This window comes from Saimiri boliviensis, chromosome 11, assembly GCF_048565385.1.
Source record: "Saimiri boliviensis isolate mSaiBol1 chromosome 11, mSaiBol1.pri, whole genome shotgun sequence".
NCBI lineage: Eukaryota > Metazoa > Chordata > Mammalia > Primates > Cebidae > Saimiri > Saimiri boliviensis.
In genome coordinates this window covers 30391048-30407643 of record NC_133459.1, presented here as the reverse complement: position 1 = coordinate 30407643, position 16596 = coordinate 30391048, and the positions used below count along the sequence as shown (strand labels likewise).

Below are 16596 nucleotides of genomic sequence, written 5' to 3'. Positions count from 1 at the left end.
TGGGCCTTGCCTTTGTTTCTTGCCCTGTCTCACTGTGGGGACTTTGGAGCAGTTATCTTCTTAACCCCTCTTGTATGTGAGTGATTAGCAGCCACCCAGCCATCTCTGCAGGACCCAGTTTCCTTTCCTGTCCAAGTGCAGAGGCTTGGTACCTCCCCAGCCTGGGCAAGGGCACGTGCAGGTTCCTCCTTCTCGGGACTCACCCCCTCCCTCCCACTCCTGCCCCCAGTTCTGTTCAAGGAGGTCAACACTTGCAACCCGTCCACCATCACGGGCACACTATCCCGCCTGTCCCTGGACGAGGATGAGGAGCCCAAGTCCTGCCTCGTGGGCCCTGAGGGCAGCCTCAGCTTCTCACCATTGCCTGGGAATATCCTGGTGCCCATGGCAGCCTCACCAGGGCTGGGGGAGCCGCCGCCCCCTCAGGAGGCCAACCCTGTGTACATGTGTGGGGAGGGTGGCCTGCGGCAGCTGGACCTCACATGGCTGCGGCCCACCGAGCCGGGCTCTGAGGGGGACTACATGGTGCTGCCCCGGCGGACTTTGAGCCTGCAGCCTGGCGGTGGGGGTGGAGGTGGTGAGGATGCCCCCAGGGCCCGGCCCGAGGGGACCCCCCGGCGGGCTGCCAAGACAGTGGCCCACACTGAAGGCTACCCCAGCTTCCTGTCCGTGGACCACTCAGGCCTGGGGCTGGGCCCTGCCTATGGGTCTCTCCAGAACCCCTATGGAATGACTTTCCAACCGCCACCAACGACACCTAGCGCCCGCCAAGTGCCCGAGCCAGGGGAGCGCAGCCGGACCATGCCCCGCACCGTGCCCGGCTCTACCATGAAGATGGGCTCCCTGGAGGTGAGGGTCTGGAGCGAACGGGGGAGGGGGAGGTCTGCCTGCTGTGTGTCTGAGACTGTGTGTCAATCACAGGCTGCAGCCAGGAGGGGACAGCCTCAACCTCCCCAGAGCGGCCTCTGTATGAGTCACTGGGTGCGTGTACACTGCGCATTTCTCCTTCCATTTCTGCGTGTGGCAGCTCCGTGGTGTCTGTGGATCCCTCACAGGCTGGGGCTTCACGCACTGGAAGCACCCTTCTCCACTCGTTCGCACCTGCTTTAGGCCAACTTTGGGGTGACTGGGTTAGGATGAGTCCTCATTTCAGGAGATTGTGGCTCAGGCAACATACTGTGCTCTGTTGGGGAAGCCATATACTAGGGGCTGAGCCGGGGCCTCCGCGTCATACAGGTCTGAGTTCCAGTCTGGACTCTGTGATCGGCAGTGGGATGAGTGGGCTTCGGTCTTCTCGTGTGTGAAGTGGGGATAACATAGCAGTCTCTTGGTAGAGTTGTTTTGAGGACTGAGTGATATAAAGCATTTATTTTCATGTGCAACAGGTAGACAGTGCTAGATAATTAGGGATTGCTGCTGTTAGCACCCCTGAAATCTGCTGCAGGCGCTGCCCACAGGCCTGGGATAACCGCCCCTCTCTTCCTGAGAAAAGCAGACCCCTCCGTGCCCCTGCCTGTGTGTGTTCTGTGAATGCTCCTCCTTCCCTCTGGCCTCCCCGGGTCTGCTCTCTGCAGAGGATCACTGGGAACAGACAGACGGTAGTGGCCTGCTGTGGAACTCTAGAACATTCTACAGCTCTCTTGGAGGCATAAAAGGGGTGTGGTTAAGGAAAGGGGCAGAAGTCGTGGCCTAGCCACAACTGGCTGTTCCTACTGGGTCTCAGAAACCCACTCCTGATCCTCCACACGACCAAAATTAAGTTAGTACCTAGGGGCTCGAAAGTTAAGTTTTTCTCCCAAAATGCTTCTGGAACATTTGGTGCCTCCTCCTGCCACAGATGGCAAAAACAAAAACAGGAAGGTGTAACAAAGACAAAACGCGACACCAGCGTCGAGAAGGGCACGCTTGGCGTCATGGCGGGTTTTGTTCCGTGGATACCTGCCTGCCGGCCACTGAGGAGGGTGGACATCGGGCTCCTTGTGTGGGAGGCAGCAGCACATGCAGCAGCGCTCTGAGGGGTCAAGGATGACATCCAGAATTCCGGCATGGGCATCTGTGGTGGGTGGAGGAGCGGGTTTGGGCGGGGAATTACAAGTGTCTTCCATTGGCGTGAGCTGCCTGTGCAGTGCCCGTGCGGCATCAGACAGGGAGAGGTACCCTGTTGCCCCCAGAAGGAGAGATGCGGTTGGAATGGGGAGGAGACAAGTGTGTGTGGTACAGGCAGGAGAAGGTGCCAGGGCAGAGTGTGAGTGCCTAGTGTTAGAGAAGCCAGGGTGGGTGGTGAGGAGAAAGCAGGCAGGTGGAGGGGAGCAAAACCGGGAGAAAGGGTGCCATGGGCCTGCGGCGGTGCGCATGTCCACAGGCCTGGGAGGTCCAAATGATGGGCCTAAGTATCACCTTCGAAGGCCTGGGAGCAATTCCCTTCACCTCCCTGTGTCTCAGTTTCCCCATCTGTAGCCTGGGAAGGTCGGCCTTGGTTTCATGGGTCTCCCTGTGCCGACATTTTAAGACTCTCAGGTCTCTCTCTTGAGCAGCACTGGCTGCAGAACAGCTTACTGGGGCCTTGGAAGTGGTCTGGGGCGAGGAGGGCTGGGAGAGGCATGAGGGGGCAGAGAGGCCAGGGAGGCAGGGCTGGGTTGTGGGCAGGAAAAGGGGCAATGTGGGGTCCATGGAAGGTTCTGAAAGCCTATGTTTGTAAGTGGAAGGCTCCAAGGGAAGGGGTGGCTATGGCTGGCAGAGAGAATGGGGCAAGATGGGGATGGATGCAGGGGTGGGCTCTAGGGCACAGAAAATGAGCCTAGGCTCTGATTCCATGTGGGCATCTGGCCCTGCCATGTTGGAAGTCTGCACTGTGTGTGTGTCTGTGTGTGTGCTGTGAGGCCTGCAAAACTGCCCCATGCGGATCCCCAATTTCTGGGCCTGGGTTGGGGGGAAGGTACAGTGGGCAGGCCCCCGGGGAGCCAGGCCTCCTGTCTCTAAAGCCCCCGCGTGTGGTACAAAGCTTTTTTTTTCTCCTCCACTGCCTCCTTGGTGCTCCTTCACAGCGAAAGAAACTACGGTATTCAGACCTGGACTTTGAGGTAAGGGCCATGTGTGTGCTCAGGGTGGGGCATCTGTCTGTGGTGACTGTCCCTGGAGGGCCCACTCCTAAAATTAGTCCAAGCTCTGTTGCAGAGCCTGACCCCAGGATCCCAAGCCTGTGGGTTCCGTGGGATCTTCCCATGATTCCCTCCCTGCCCAAGCCCATAGCTCCGACATGAAGAGAGAACCAGGTCTTGTCCCAGAGGGGCTGGCAGCAGGGAGGGATGTGGGGGGCCCAGGGTGCTGAGTGCCCTGGGCAGGGGGATCATGGTGCTGCCCTGGGGAGCAACCCTCTGACGCCCTGCGGCCCCTAGAAGGTGATGCACACCCGGAAACGGCATTCGGAACTCTACCACGAGCTCAACCAGAAGTTCCACACTTTCGACCGCTACCGCAGCCAGTCCACGGCCAAGGTGAGGGCTCCTCCCGTGGCTGCCCCCACCCTGAAGCTCAGGGCCTGACCTGGTGCAGCGGCCCCTGGGGTTGAAGCCTGACCCGTGGCCCCCATTGCAGAGGGAGAAGCGGTGGAGTGTGTCCTCGGGTGGGGCGGCCGAGCGGAGCGTGTGCACCGTGAGTCCCCCCGGGCTGGGTGGGGTGAGGTGGGCCTGAGAGACCTGTGCCCTCCCTGCCCTCCTGTCCCTCCCAGGCAACCTCAGCTTGTCTCACCAAGGGCCTCCCATGGCATGGGCAACAGTCTGGGGCACCCAGGGGGTGGGGAAGGTGCCATAGATGGTGAGCAGGGGTGGAGGTCCTCTAGGATTGGGAGGGAGAGTGGTCAGCAGGAGACATGTCCCGGGGGCCACTGGGAACGGGCCAGGAGCCCCACCCTGGAACCAGGCAGGTCTGTATTTGAGCTCTGCTTTGACACCCGATTACTCTGTAACTTTGGGCATTACTGGCCCTTTCTGGGCCTCCTCAGTTTGTGCTTCTGTACCATGGGGGAGGATAGTGGCCCATCTCCACCGGCCCCTCCCGCTCCCTCCACAGGATAAGCCCAGCCCCGGGGAACGCCCCAGCTTGTCCCAACATCGGCGCCATCAGAGCTGGAGCACCTTCAAATCTATGACACTGGGCTCGCTGCCCCCCAAGCCCCGAGAACGGCTGACTCTGCACCGGGCGGCAGCCTGGGAGCCCACAGAACCACCAGATGGCGACTTCCAGACAGAGGTGTGAGTGCCACGCTGGACTGCCCACTGCATATAAATATATATATCTCTCTATTTTCACACTCCACTTTGGAACTACCCAGGAGCCAGCGCCCTCTCCCCTCTCCCGAGGGCTGGGCAGGGAGGCGCCGTGGACTCAGCCAGGCTGGGGGAGCCGGACACGGCTTGGCCTGGGGGCCCAGGGCCCTTCATTGTTTCTCAGAGGCCCCTCAGCCACTGGAACCCCATCTTCAGCCCAGCCTGTCCGTTCCTGTCCCGGGCTGGGGAGGGGGGAGGGGGAACTTTGTTGGGAATAAACTTCACTCTGTGGATTTTGCTGCTGAGCTGTTTGCTTCCCCCAGATGAAGGCCCAGCTCTGGGACCCCTACTTTGTTCCTGTCTCCTGGGTTCCTCATCAGATTATACGATGAGGTCAGGCCAGCCCTGCCTGGGAGGCGGCAGCCTGGGCTCTGAGCCCAACTTTGTCCCTGACCCTCTGGGTGACCCATCCTTTCCCCATCTGGGCTAGGGTAGCAGATTAGAAATGTGGGGGGGGGGGCCTGTTATGGCTGGACTTGCCTAGTGGCTGTGATGGCTGTGGCTGCCATTCACTGGGGCACAGGGGCCAGACTGCCTGGGCTAGAGCCAAGATAGGGCTTAGTGACCTCGGTTTCACATCTGTGAAATGGGGATGGCAACAGTGCCCATCTCACAGGTTGTTATGGGGATGAAACATTCCTCTGTGTAAAGTGTTCAGCAGATACCTGGGACAGGATGAGCTCTTGAAGGATTTGCTGTTACCACGTGGCAGCTGGGCTCATTTAGTGCTGTGAGCTAGAAGCCTCACACACATGTCCCCTGGCCCCTCTCAGCAACCCTGTTGGAAGTTTTTAGGTTGCCCATTTTGTGGATAGGAAAATGAGGCCAGAGGTGGGAAGTGCCCTGCTCAAGGCCACAGTCAGAGGCAGAGCTGGGACTTCAAACCCCTGCTTGCTGGAAGTGGGGCTTCAGCTCAGCTTCTTGGGACTTGACCATGGCTGCAGGGGAGCCGAAGGTGCTGCGTTGTGGTGGAGATGCAGGTGTTGGGCTGGGCCGGGGCTGGGGTAGCATGGGGTGCAGGAGCCAGGCTGGCTTGGTGCCAGGGGCTGGAGGCTCGTGCTCAGTTGCATTTGTTACATGCCTGAGTGAGGAAGGAGATCCTTGCTCAGTTCTCAGGTACCCAGAAAGAGGGGGCACAGGATGACACGTGGAAACGTCTTCTGGAGTCAGGCAGCAGCTGGAGTGGGGGCACAGTTAGCAAGGTCACAGATCCTTGCTCACCTGCTCATTTAGCAACATGGGCGCCTCTGGGCCCCTTCCTAGGGGCTTGGAAACACAGACACAGGTCCCTGGACAGCTGAGGGAGGGTTAGGTGCTGCAGCAGCCTGGATGAGGGTGACAGAAGAAGTGACTGGCTGCTGGAGTAGGGGGTATCACAGCTAATGGCTTGCCTGGAGGAACTGGAGGAGGGGTGGAGGCCCCCGTCAGAGTGTCGCAGGCCTTGATGACACAGGCTTGCTCTCAGTCTCATTTCAATTCTGCCTGCTGGGAGACCTGGTCAGAGGAGCCGTGCCGGCAGAGTCCACTCAGGGCCGTGCTCCTAGACCCTCAGAGCTCCTGCGACTCACTCTTCCATCCCCTCCCTTCGGGTGGCCCCAGCACCTAAGCGTATACAGAGCTCCCTCAAGCACTACCTCATTTGATTCAAGGTAGGCATTGTGACTACCCCATTTAACAGATGAGTAAATCAAGGCTCTGAAAGGACATGACTTTCCCAAGCTCCCACAGCTTGTGACTGGGACTTGTGGCTGGGAGTGGCAGAATCCGATATCAGCCAGCTTAGACACCTGGGACCTTTGTTCACTCAGGAGAGTGTGCTGCGCCAAGGACAGCAGTGGGCAAGTGTGGCTGGCCTTGGTGATGGGACCCGGGATCAGTAATGCCACCTGACATGTTTCATCCTCTCCTGGTGTGCTCTCGAATGTGTATTGGCTTCATTCTTTAAGGCCTCTTCCCCCTGGGCCTGCCAGGCTTCCTCCTCTCAGCTCCCATCACTCAGCGTTGCCCCTAGAGGGAAAGAAACTTTCTCTCTTGAATTCCGATTAGAAAACCCCCAAGGAAGGAAAGGCTCTGGTTGGCCCCAGGCAGGAGGCTGGGGCACTGTGATTGGCAGTCACATCAGGAGCCATGGGGGAGGGGGAAAGGGAGCAGGTCTTCAAAAAAGAGGGGCCTGTTCCTAGAAGGGGGGTTGCATAAACAAAGCCCCCATCCCTGTGTAACAAAGCCCCCTGACTGTGTACCACCAGACCCTGCTCCACATCCTGGGCCATGCCTTCCTCTGACCACCACCCTAGAGGCCCTCTTAGTGCCTTTCCCTGTGCTCACACCTCTGTGCTTTGCTGGTCCCCACCTCTGGGGCCCTCTGGGACGGAGATTCAATGTGCACATCCCTGTCTTCCTGTCCATTCTTGGTTTGCATCTGGTTGAAGAGGAAGTTTAGTATTTACCTTGTTGATGTCGGCTCAAACACAAACCACAGCTGTCAGCAGAGGCCCCTGCTGGCTTTGGAACCAGCCACTTAGCTTTCATGGGGTAGGGGCTTTGTCTCTCCCTAGCCCCAGGCATTGGCCTGCTTGTGACCTTGGACAGGCCACTGGACCCTGTCTGACTTGGGTTTCCCTATCTGTGAGATGAGTTGGCCCATAGCCCTTCCATTTGAGCTAATATCTAACAACCTGTCATTTCTTTCCTGGACTCAAATTTCTCACATCATTGCCCTCATTTTCTCTGCCTCCAATCTTCAGCCCTTCATCCACATGGCCCAGGTGATCTTTCCAAAATGCAGATCTGGATCTGGCCAGGCTACTGCTCAGATGCCTTCTGTAGATCCCGGAATTAGCCTAGAATTCAAGGGCCTTGGTGATGTGGCCCTTGCATCCCTCCTCTGCCCATCTCTCTGATCTCTGTGCCTGTGCATGCACCATTCCTTCTGCCTGAAGCTCCCTCCTCCTCACAGAGGGAAAACTCTCTTTTAGCCTTCCACACCCAGCCCAAGTAGCCCCCGTCTGATGCTGTCCCTAACTCCCTGGCCCCCTAACTCCTGCATGGGGGCCCCCACAGCCCTTGCCATGCACTGTCGCTACTGCACTGATCACACAGAACTGCTGTCATCTGTGTTGGCCTTGCTCTGGTTTGTGCACTCAGAGGCCCACATGAAGCAGGCATCAGTGAATCTTTAGTGGGTGAAGGATGGAATACACAAATCTCCCTGAGCATTGATTTCCTCATCTGCAAAACTGGGATAAATGACAATCCCTACCTGGTCTCCCTCACTGGATATCCGGAGCATGACTTGAGATGATTCACTGGAAGCATTTTGTAGGTGTTAATCTACTCCTCCCACAGTTATTCCTTCCTCAACCCCAAATGGGAAGCCAGCCCTGGATGCTGTCCAGGGTGCTGAAAGTGACTTGTCTTCTCCCAACGGATGAGGAGACAAGACTGAGGCCCACGCAAGCTCAGATGCAGCCTTTCCTTGCTTCCAGACAGGCAGGGTCAAGGGGGAGCAGACTGTCCCTACCTTCATGAGAACAGACCTTGGGAGATGTCCAATAAAAATACAGTGTAAACTACATATGTGATTTAAAATTTTCTAGTAACCATTCTTTAAAAGTTTAAAAAGGCAAAATTAATTTTAATAATATATTTCATTCAATATATGAAAAAACAATCATGACATCATATAATCAATATAAAAATGACTGAGACATTTAACATTCTTTTTTTTATATTAAGTCTCGGAAATCTCATGTATAAAACACATGGGCCATGTGTTTTATACATACAGTGCATCTCAATTCAGTCTCACCACCTTCTGACTGCTCAGTACCCCCATGAGGCTACCATGTTGGACAGCACAGCTGTAGGTGGAACAAAGGCAGTGACCTTGAGCATGCGAACTCAGTGCCCTCTGTGAAAGGGAGGTACTTCCTCACAGCCTGCCTCATGGGGCCATGGAGAGGGCTTGAGGAGGTGATGGAGGGAATGTTGCCAGCACAAAGGAGGTCCAAAGCCAGGGTTCCTGGACTCCAAATCCTGGGGATAAGAGTAGGGAGGGAAGGGGTATGGGGAAGTAGGAGAAGGTCCTGGGGAGACCTGTGGACTGGTATCAGGCCTCCCTCAGCCGGGCTGGGGGAAGGGTGGCACCCTCACCCTCACCCTTAACCTTACCCTTGCAGCCCCAGACTCTGGGAGAAGGGAAGCAAGTTGAGGCTAGACTTGAACAGACACATTAAGACTCAATTGGGCTTAAATCACTTCCATTAGGCACCAATTAAAAGGAAATTAGGTGGCCTGAGAGACGACCTGGGTGCGGGATGCTGCTGACTTCTGCTTCTCTGGACTCATTTCTCTTCGGGCTTCCTCATGCCCACCCTGGCAGCTCATGGGGTCCCCAGTTGGGGCTTTCCTAGATCTAGTCCCCAGTACCCACCGCATTCCTTCCTCCACTCCTCCAAGGCCACCTTCTCCAGGAAGACTTCCACCTTCTCAGGTCCTCAAAACACATGCTAAGTGTCTCAGGCTGAGGAGATCCATTGATGGTTTTGGCCTTTAAGGAGAGTGAGAAGCTAAGGAAGAGTGTTGAGCAGGGGACTGGCATGATCAGATTTCTATCTCAACACGATTTCTCTTGAGCGGATGGAAAATGGATTGGTTGGGGCAGGGACACTGAAGAGTGAGGGTGGATGGATGCCGAGAGACCTGTAAGGAGGTGATGTGCGTGAAGGAGACTTTAACTAGAGGGCGCTGTGGAGGAGGAATGGAGTTTCTATGTGTGTAGAGGGTAGAACTGTCAGCACTCAGTGCCTGGTGTGGACTGGGTATCAGAGAGGAGCCAAGGATGACCACTTGGATGGATGACTGTGTCATTGGCTTACAGGTACAGGAAGAGGACCAGCTTCGAGGAAGACAGTCATGAATTTGGCCTTGGACATTGTCCTAGTCTGTTTTGTGCTGCTGTAATAGTGCCGGAGACTGGGTAATTTATAAAGAACAGAGATTTTTTTCTTGCAGCTCTGGAGGCTGGGAAGTCCAAGGTTGTGGGGTCCTCATCTGGTGAGGTCTTTCTTGCTGCATCATCTTATGGCAGAAGGCAGAAGGGTGAGAGAGAGCTAGCAAGCGAGGAAGAGAGCAAGAGATTGAATTCAAAGACCCACACTCTTTTTTTTTTTTTGAAACAGATTTTCACTCTTGTTGCCCAGGCTGGAGTGCAATGATGTAATCTTGGCTCACTGCAACCTCCACCTCCCGGTTTCAAGTAATTCTGCCTCAGCCTCCCGAGTAGCTGGGACTACAGGCATGCATCACCATGCCCAGCTAATTTTTTGTATTTTTTTTTTTTTAGGAGAAACGGGGTTTCACCATGTTAGCCAGGTTTGTCTCAAACACCTGACCTCAGGTGATCCACCTGCCTCAGCCTCCCAGAGTGCTGGGATTACAGGCATGAGTCACCATGCCGGGCCCCAAGCTCTCTTATAATCAGTGTTAATCCATTCATGAGGGTGGTGCCCTCATGACTGAAACACACCCCCCCATTAGACCCCATCTCCCAACACCGTTGCATTGGAGATTAAGTTTCTAATACATACTTTTGGGGGGACACAGTCAAACCATAGCAGGCATGTTAACTTTGAGATGGTCAAGGGGGGATGTCAAGTAGAAAGTAGGCAGTTGAGCACACAGGGTTGGAACTCAGAATGAGGGGCTGGGCTGGAGTCATTACTATGGGAAGAACCAGCATTGAGGTGGGTTGTAGAGTGGGGTGGGAGGTAAATAAATCAAGGGACTACAGGCAGTTCTGGAAGTGAACTGCTTTAAAAAGACGGAGACTGCCTTTGTTCAGAACAGGTGAAAAAAAAAAGAAAAGAGGAAGAGAAAGCTGAGGCCTACTGTAGTCTCTGAAAGTGAATTAGCTGGAGAGAATGATGGAAGATTTTCATGAATAGAGAGGCTGTTCCTACCTCCTTCCCAAGATCCTACATAATGATCAGAAATAACCAGTCCTACCTTGGGAGGCTGGGTCCTGAGACCCAGTAATGTGTATCACCACAGAGATTAATTCTGCTCATTTGTTGCACTTCAGGTTAGCCACAGTTCCTGGAGGTGGGATGGGGGTGGGGGGACACTCAACAAAGCCCAGACTCCAAGATCTGGAAGGATGGGACTCTGGACTCCATGGGGAAGGTGGAGATGCAGGCACCATGCCCCAGGCTCCCTGAAGCCCTCACCCCTACTCCTCCTGAGCAGGCAGAAGCAAAGGTGAGCCCCACCTCCCCAGGCCTCAGCTTCCCTATGGACCTGCTCCAGGCTAGTATGTCCCCATCTCCTGTGGTGGCACAGCAAAGCCTCAGCCATCAATCCAGTGTCCCTAGAGTCAACCAAGAAAGTCAATATTTAATTTGGGCACCATGTTAATGCCATCGATTGCCAGCTCCCCCCTCCTTCCTCAGGCTCATTTGTCACTTCCCACTCACTGGAGGTGGGGTGGGGTGCAGCCTAGTAGAGGCAGAGCTCAGCCTGGAAAACCAGCCTGCATGTGGAGGTGCTCCCCTGAACCACCCAGCTGCTAATCCCCCGCGAAACACTGAGATACTTTGTCTGAGTTTCCTAAGCGCCATCCCTGGGGAGGTTGGGGAGGTGAAGAGGAGAGGTCAGCTTTTCTCCCAGGCCCCCACATTGAGTCTAATTCCCTTCTGGGGCCATACACGGAGCAGGTGTGGTTGGGGGTTGACTGGGTGAAGGAGGACTAAAACCTGTGACGTATGCCACTGGGAGAGAAGTGAGAGCAAATCTTGAGACCTGGCTCTGGATTCTTCCTGGGTGCCCAGTTTTGCATCTGTGTGATGCTTTGGAAGCCACATGAAGGCCCTGAGATGAGGTCCATCTCTAGGCCCCAGAGAGGAGGCTGAGGAAGCCTTGAGCTTAGAGGTTTAGAGCTCAGCTGGGTAACGAAAGAGGGGCTACCTCTTACGGTGCATGAAAGAGACTTTAACTAGAGGGCGCTGTGGAGGAGGAATGGAGTTTCTATGTGTGTAGTGGGTAGAACTGTCAGCACTCAGCACCTGGTGTGGACTGGGTATCAGAGAGGAGCCAAGAATGACACCAGGGCTTCTGTCTTACACACCTGAATGGACGACCATGTCGAAAGAGGGGCTTGGGGAAGGGCAGGGCCCATTTAAACAAGTTGGGCTGGGTCCAACTTCCAGTTTCTTCTCATCATCAGTTCTGTGGATCCGGATAGGGGCCCCTCAGCACTCTTCCCCAGTCAGGCTCACCCATCCTTAGGGAGGGAATGCCTGCAGTCTGCTTTGGGGGCCAGGCATGGGTCCCAAATACAACTCCATCCCCAACTTGCTGAGTGATCTTAGGCAAGTTAAGTAACCTCTCTGAGCCTTAGATACCTCCTCTGAGAGATCTCTTGGACCTTGGTCACTTTGTACTGTTTTTAGAGGGTCAGGGATGGGCAGGATCAAGCCTTGATGGTCTAAGGAGGGTATTTCCCAGAGTTCTCACAAGGAGCAGTTCCCAAACCCGCTGACAGTGCTACTGTCTTCTTCTGACCTGTGGGGCTGCTTGCTGTCAATCAGGCCCAGGCCACAATGGCGCCCTTGGTCCTCCTCGTTATCCAGAGTGCACAAGCCAAGACCATGTCACTGTGGGGATGGCTGGGCAAGCCCTGCCATCTAGCACTGGGTGACCAATGGGCAGACTGAGTTCAGCTTGGGATGCCACCAAGGCAGTAACACATGTGTGCACACACATAAGCAGAAAGAAATTCTGAGGCCAGGCACAGTGGCTCACGCCTATAATCCCAGCACTTTGGGAGTCCTAGGCGGGAGGATCACCTGAGGTTAGGAGTTTGAGACAAGCTTGGCTAACATGGTGAAACCCCACCTCTACTAAAAAGACAAAAATTAGCCAGGTGTGGTGACACGTGCCTGCAATCCCAGCTACTCAAGAGGCTGAGGCAGGAGAATCGCTTGAACCTGGGAGGCAGAGGTTACAGTGAGCCAAGATTGTGCCTTTGCACGCAGCCTGGGCAATAAGAGTGAAACTCCATCTAAAAAAAAACCAAAAAACCAAAAAAACAAAAAAACTTCTGCTTCCATGAACTAATCCAGAATTTTGCAATTGAAAATCCAAAAGGAAGTGGTTTTTATTCTAGCATGTGCATAAAGTATGCTTCGTGGATTAGTATTATTTCTATTATGAATGATGCATACATACTCCCACAGGAGTGCCAGTCTTCCCAATGGATGGGATATAAATGTCTTAATCTGGCCTAGTTGACCCACTCTGATCTACTGAGTCAAGCCTTAAGCCAGGAGAGCTTGACTTGGTCATTTATTTATCAGTAAACAGTGTCTGGTGTCAACCCCTACGTTGTCGGCTGGGCACCGACAACGTAGAGATGAGGAAGGTGTGGTCTCTAAGAAGGAGCCCGAGATGGAGGAGCTGCGGGAAGGGAGGGATGTTTTTTTCAGGGGCTTCCCAGTGCTCTTTGATTACAGCGAAGGCTCTCACTGTGGCCCAGGAGGGCCGGTGTGCTCTGGTCCCTGCCCATTGCTCTGTCTGAATGTTCTGCCACTTGCTGTGACTGACTGAGCAGCTCCATGGCCCCCTCTCTGCTCCTCAAACACATTTCATAGCTGCTTCTTCCCCAGGACCTTTGCGTTTGCTGTGCCCTCAACTTGAAAGTCTCTTCCCTGTCTGTCTGCTTTGCTGCCTCTCATCTTTTGATAACTCCTCCAATGCCACCTCCTCAGAAAGGCCTTCCTTGACTACCCCTTCCCCCTGCCAAGTCATTTTTTAAACAATCATATCACCTAATCCTTTTCACAGTATCATTTCTCCTGATCTGAGTTTATATCACTTGTATCCTATTTATTGTCTGTCTCCGCCACTGGACTATGAGCCCCTGAGGGCAGAACAGGGTCAAACATTCATACTGTTGCTGGACGGGATAGGAACAGCATAGATATTGCTGAATGAGTGAATGAGGAGACGTTGGGAGAGGGCTGTCTAGGAAGCAATTAGAGCTGAAGGTCTAGTTCCTAGTGCCCTGCTGCAGGCAGAGTCTGTGTCTGTGCCTGTGGTGGGGTGGGACAGGCTTTGCCTGTGCAGGCCTGGGAAGGGGAGAGCCCCATAGGACACCAGCCTCAGGGCATGCATATTGCAGAAGGCTCATTCCTTGAATATTAACTCATGGCCGGACTGGCATCGCTGACTGCTGCTGAATTTTTCACTGTCAGGGCCAGTGGCTGAGGGGGTGTGGGGCTTGGGAGGACAGCATATCCGTGTCCAGAGGGCCACAGGCACTTTTGTGTGACCATGTCACGTGCAGCTGTTTAGGCAAGGGCTTGCCCCCAGGTGCCCGTGCATGGATGCCGTGTGTGTAGCTGCATCTCTGAGCATGTTCTGCACTTAGCTGGCCTGCCATGCACACAGGTGAGTTGTGTTTTACATGCTCTCATTTCCAAGCTCAACTGAGGGAAGAAAGGGCCCTTTGAGAACACTCAGTTCCACTCCTCCCATTGTGCCGAAAGGAAATCTGAGGCTCAGAAGGGAAAGGTTGCTTGAGGTCACGCCGTGGGTACTTGGAGGATCAGGGCTAAAGCCCTGTGAATAGTGAGCATTTATTGAGAGCCTGTGATGGTACCTGGCACGATGCTGGACATGGAGGACTTTAATAGACAAGCCCAGAGGCCAGGAAACCAGGCTTGGGAAGAGGAAGACAGACATGGGCCTGAGCATTAGGCTGCAGAGCACGAGGGATTTCCTCTGCCTTCAGAAGAGGGTGTCAGGGAAGACAGGGAAACACTTGCACTGAGCTCTGAGGACTAATAGAAAACTCAGCAGGCAGAGAAAGGGGAAAGGGCACTCCAGGCGGAGGGTGCCTCGTAAGCAAAGGCATGAGGCATGAAACAACTTGGCAAGTTTGAGGAATTGCAAATAGTGCAGGTCAGCTGGAGAGGATGGGCTGCGGATATGGGGTGGTGAGATCACAGTGGCTTTGTGGGCCATCATCAGGGTTTGGATTTTATCCTGAGGGCCAGAGGTGAACCATGGAAGCAGACTTGGGTTTTAGAAGGATTTCTGTAGCTATGGAGGAAAAATGAATTCAACCAATACTTTTGAGCACTCACTATGTGCCAGGTACCACACTGGGTGCTGAGGATGCAATTCTGAACGAGGCACATACAGTCTCAGCTCTGCAGTGTATTAAGAGACACACAGACAGGTGTAGTGGGGAGGAAGCTTGGCACACAAGCAAGAAATACCCCATTTCTGTATTCACTTTAAACCAACTCCAATCTGACTCACTCTAAATGCTTTCCTATGAGTTTGCAAAAAAATTAATCTCAACCGTAACTGAGGCTTCCTCCCACCTCTTCCACTGGTTTGTGCAAGGAGCTGCTGACCCCACCTGTGCATGGGCACAGAAGAGGTGCCTCCTGTCTTCGGGCTGCATTGGTCACACACAGGTGTCCATTGTCCTAGCAGTCCTTATGGTCCCATGAGGTTCAATGACTAAGCTGTTCCCTTGCTACTTTGGGGCGCTGAGGCAGGTACCCCAGTGTTCGCACGTCAGACACCCCAAGTGCACTACCACACATCCCCACAGCTCCACCTGTCAGGGGAGCTAGACACAGGTTCCCACCACACAAAGGAACCCCAGCTTCCACACACTCTGCAGCTAGCTTCCGTCTCTCCATTCTCTGTACAGCTTCCATACACTCTGCAGCTAGCTTCCGTCTCTCCATTCTCTGTCCAGCTTCCACACACTCTGCAGCTAGCTTCCGTCTCTCCATTCTCTGTCCTTTTCTCCTCATCCCTCTGGAACACGTGACACAGCTGCTTCCAGAAGGTTAGCCTTTTCCAAACTCAGAATGAGCCACCAGACTTCAAGCAGCTTTTGTGTTCAGCCCTGCACAGTTCCCCGAGGCTAGAAAAATCAAAGCACTTGGCTACCAGCTTGCAAGTGGGAGGCGAAACTACAGGAGAGCTAAGCAATTAATATCTCAATCAATTGTCCTGCCACTAGAGTGAATAAGCTATTGGAGACCCAGGCAGTGACTGCTCTGAGAGAGGCAGGCACATACTGGGGGCTGTGGGAGCTCAGACAAGGGGTACTCACTTAGACCTGGGGGTCAGGAAAGGCCTCCCAAGAAAGGGAGTCTCTGCCGGACTAAGCCCTGAAGATAGCAAAGATTAGGCCAGGGAGGCCGTTTCTGGAAAAGGGTTGAGGAGCTGACAATTGCCCTATATAAGTGGAACTTAGCCCCAGAGAGGGACTGGGGCTGAGGGACTTACGCTGAGGGATGAAGAGCTCAAGTCCCAAGTCAAAGTCTGGAGTCTATTTGGACCATGAGACGCCATTGAATGATTCTAATCAAGAGAGAGACACAACCGGATTCCTGCTTAGAAACACCACAAGGCTGTGAAGAATGGATGGGGAGAGGCTAAAACTGGTGACAGGAAGAGCAGCTGTCAGGTGTTCCAGGGACCGGGACGGACAGAGGACAGAGGCAGCTCCCAGGGGTAACTGCCAGGAAGAAGGGAAGGGGACAGGACCTGGAGGTGGGTGGGGGAAGAAGGGAAGACAGATGTTAGAATGACTCCCCTTTCTCTCGCTGGGGTGAATCCGGGAGATGGAGCGGGCTGGGCAGGACGGTGGTGGGTAGGCGCCAGTGGGACTTGCAGGGAGGAAAAGGAGGTTGGGCGCTTGGGGAGCCCTCCTCGCACCCCACCTCTGCACTCCGCGATTCCCAAACTTCCCGCTAGGTGGAGGGCTGGTGCCCGGGAGACCGGGCTCCGCCTCCCATCCTCCGCCCCTCACCCCAGGAGGATGGACTTGACTTGGGCCTCCCAAACCCCACGTCACCGTACTCGCCACCCAGAGCTCATGTGTCTTGAGCCATCAGCTGCCCCCGCTCCAGGGCTCCGGGGCAGGGGCATCGTCTTAGGCACTCTGCCCAGGTGCCTCCCTGGGCCTTTCTGTGCTCACGTATACAGGACTGTTTCTACGCCCGCGGTGGCCTCGGCCACTCCAGCTTCGCAACTGCCGGGTCCTCGCAGCTACATCCTGCAGCCTGGAGCCCTCCCCGTTCGCGGCGCCACGAACTTTCCCCCACGCCCCACCCTCGACGCCCTCCTTCCCCCTGACCCCACGCGGGAGGAAGGCCCCATGACTCTCAGAGGCAGGCTACCCCCTCTTCTAGGCCTCTCTGGACTCTGGGACAGGATCTAAGGTTGGCCGGGGCTGGGCGGA

The 16596-nt window shown here is 54.8% G+C and overlaps 1 protein-coding gene across 15 annotated transcripts in view; it reads left to right on the top strand.

Moving 5' to 3' along the window:
- Positions 1 to 4558, top strand: part of ADGRB2 (adhesion G protein-coupled receptor B2) — a 37118-nt gene extending 32560 nt beyond the window's left edge. For 10 of the 15 annotated variants that reach the window (XM_010348143.3, XM_039473924.2, XM_074380435.1 and 7 more), the window contains 5 exons: positions 230 to 849; positions 3045 to 3080; positions 3396 to 3494; positions 3595 to 3651; positions 4069 to 4558. In XM_010348143.3, the coding sequence (XP_010346445.1) occupies positions 230 to 849; positions 3045 to 3080; positions 3396 to 3494; positions 3595 to 3651; positions 4069 to 4254 (998 nt within the window). In that variant the 3' untranslated portion in view covers positions 4255 to 4558. The remainder of the gene's footprint in view (positions 1 to 229; positions 850 to 3044; positions 3081 to 3395; positions 3495 to 3594; positions 3652 to 4068) is intronic. The other 5 variants (XM_074380437.1, XM_074380444.1, XM_074380442.1 and 2 more) reach the window with 2 other exon arrangements.
- Positions 4559 to 16596: the final 12038 nt, after the last annotated feature.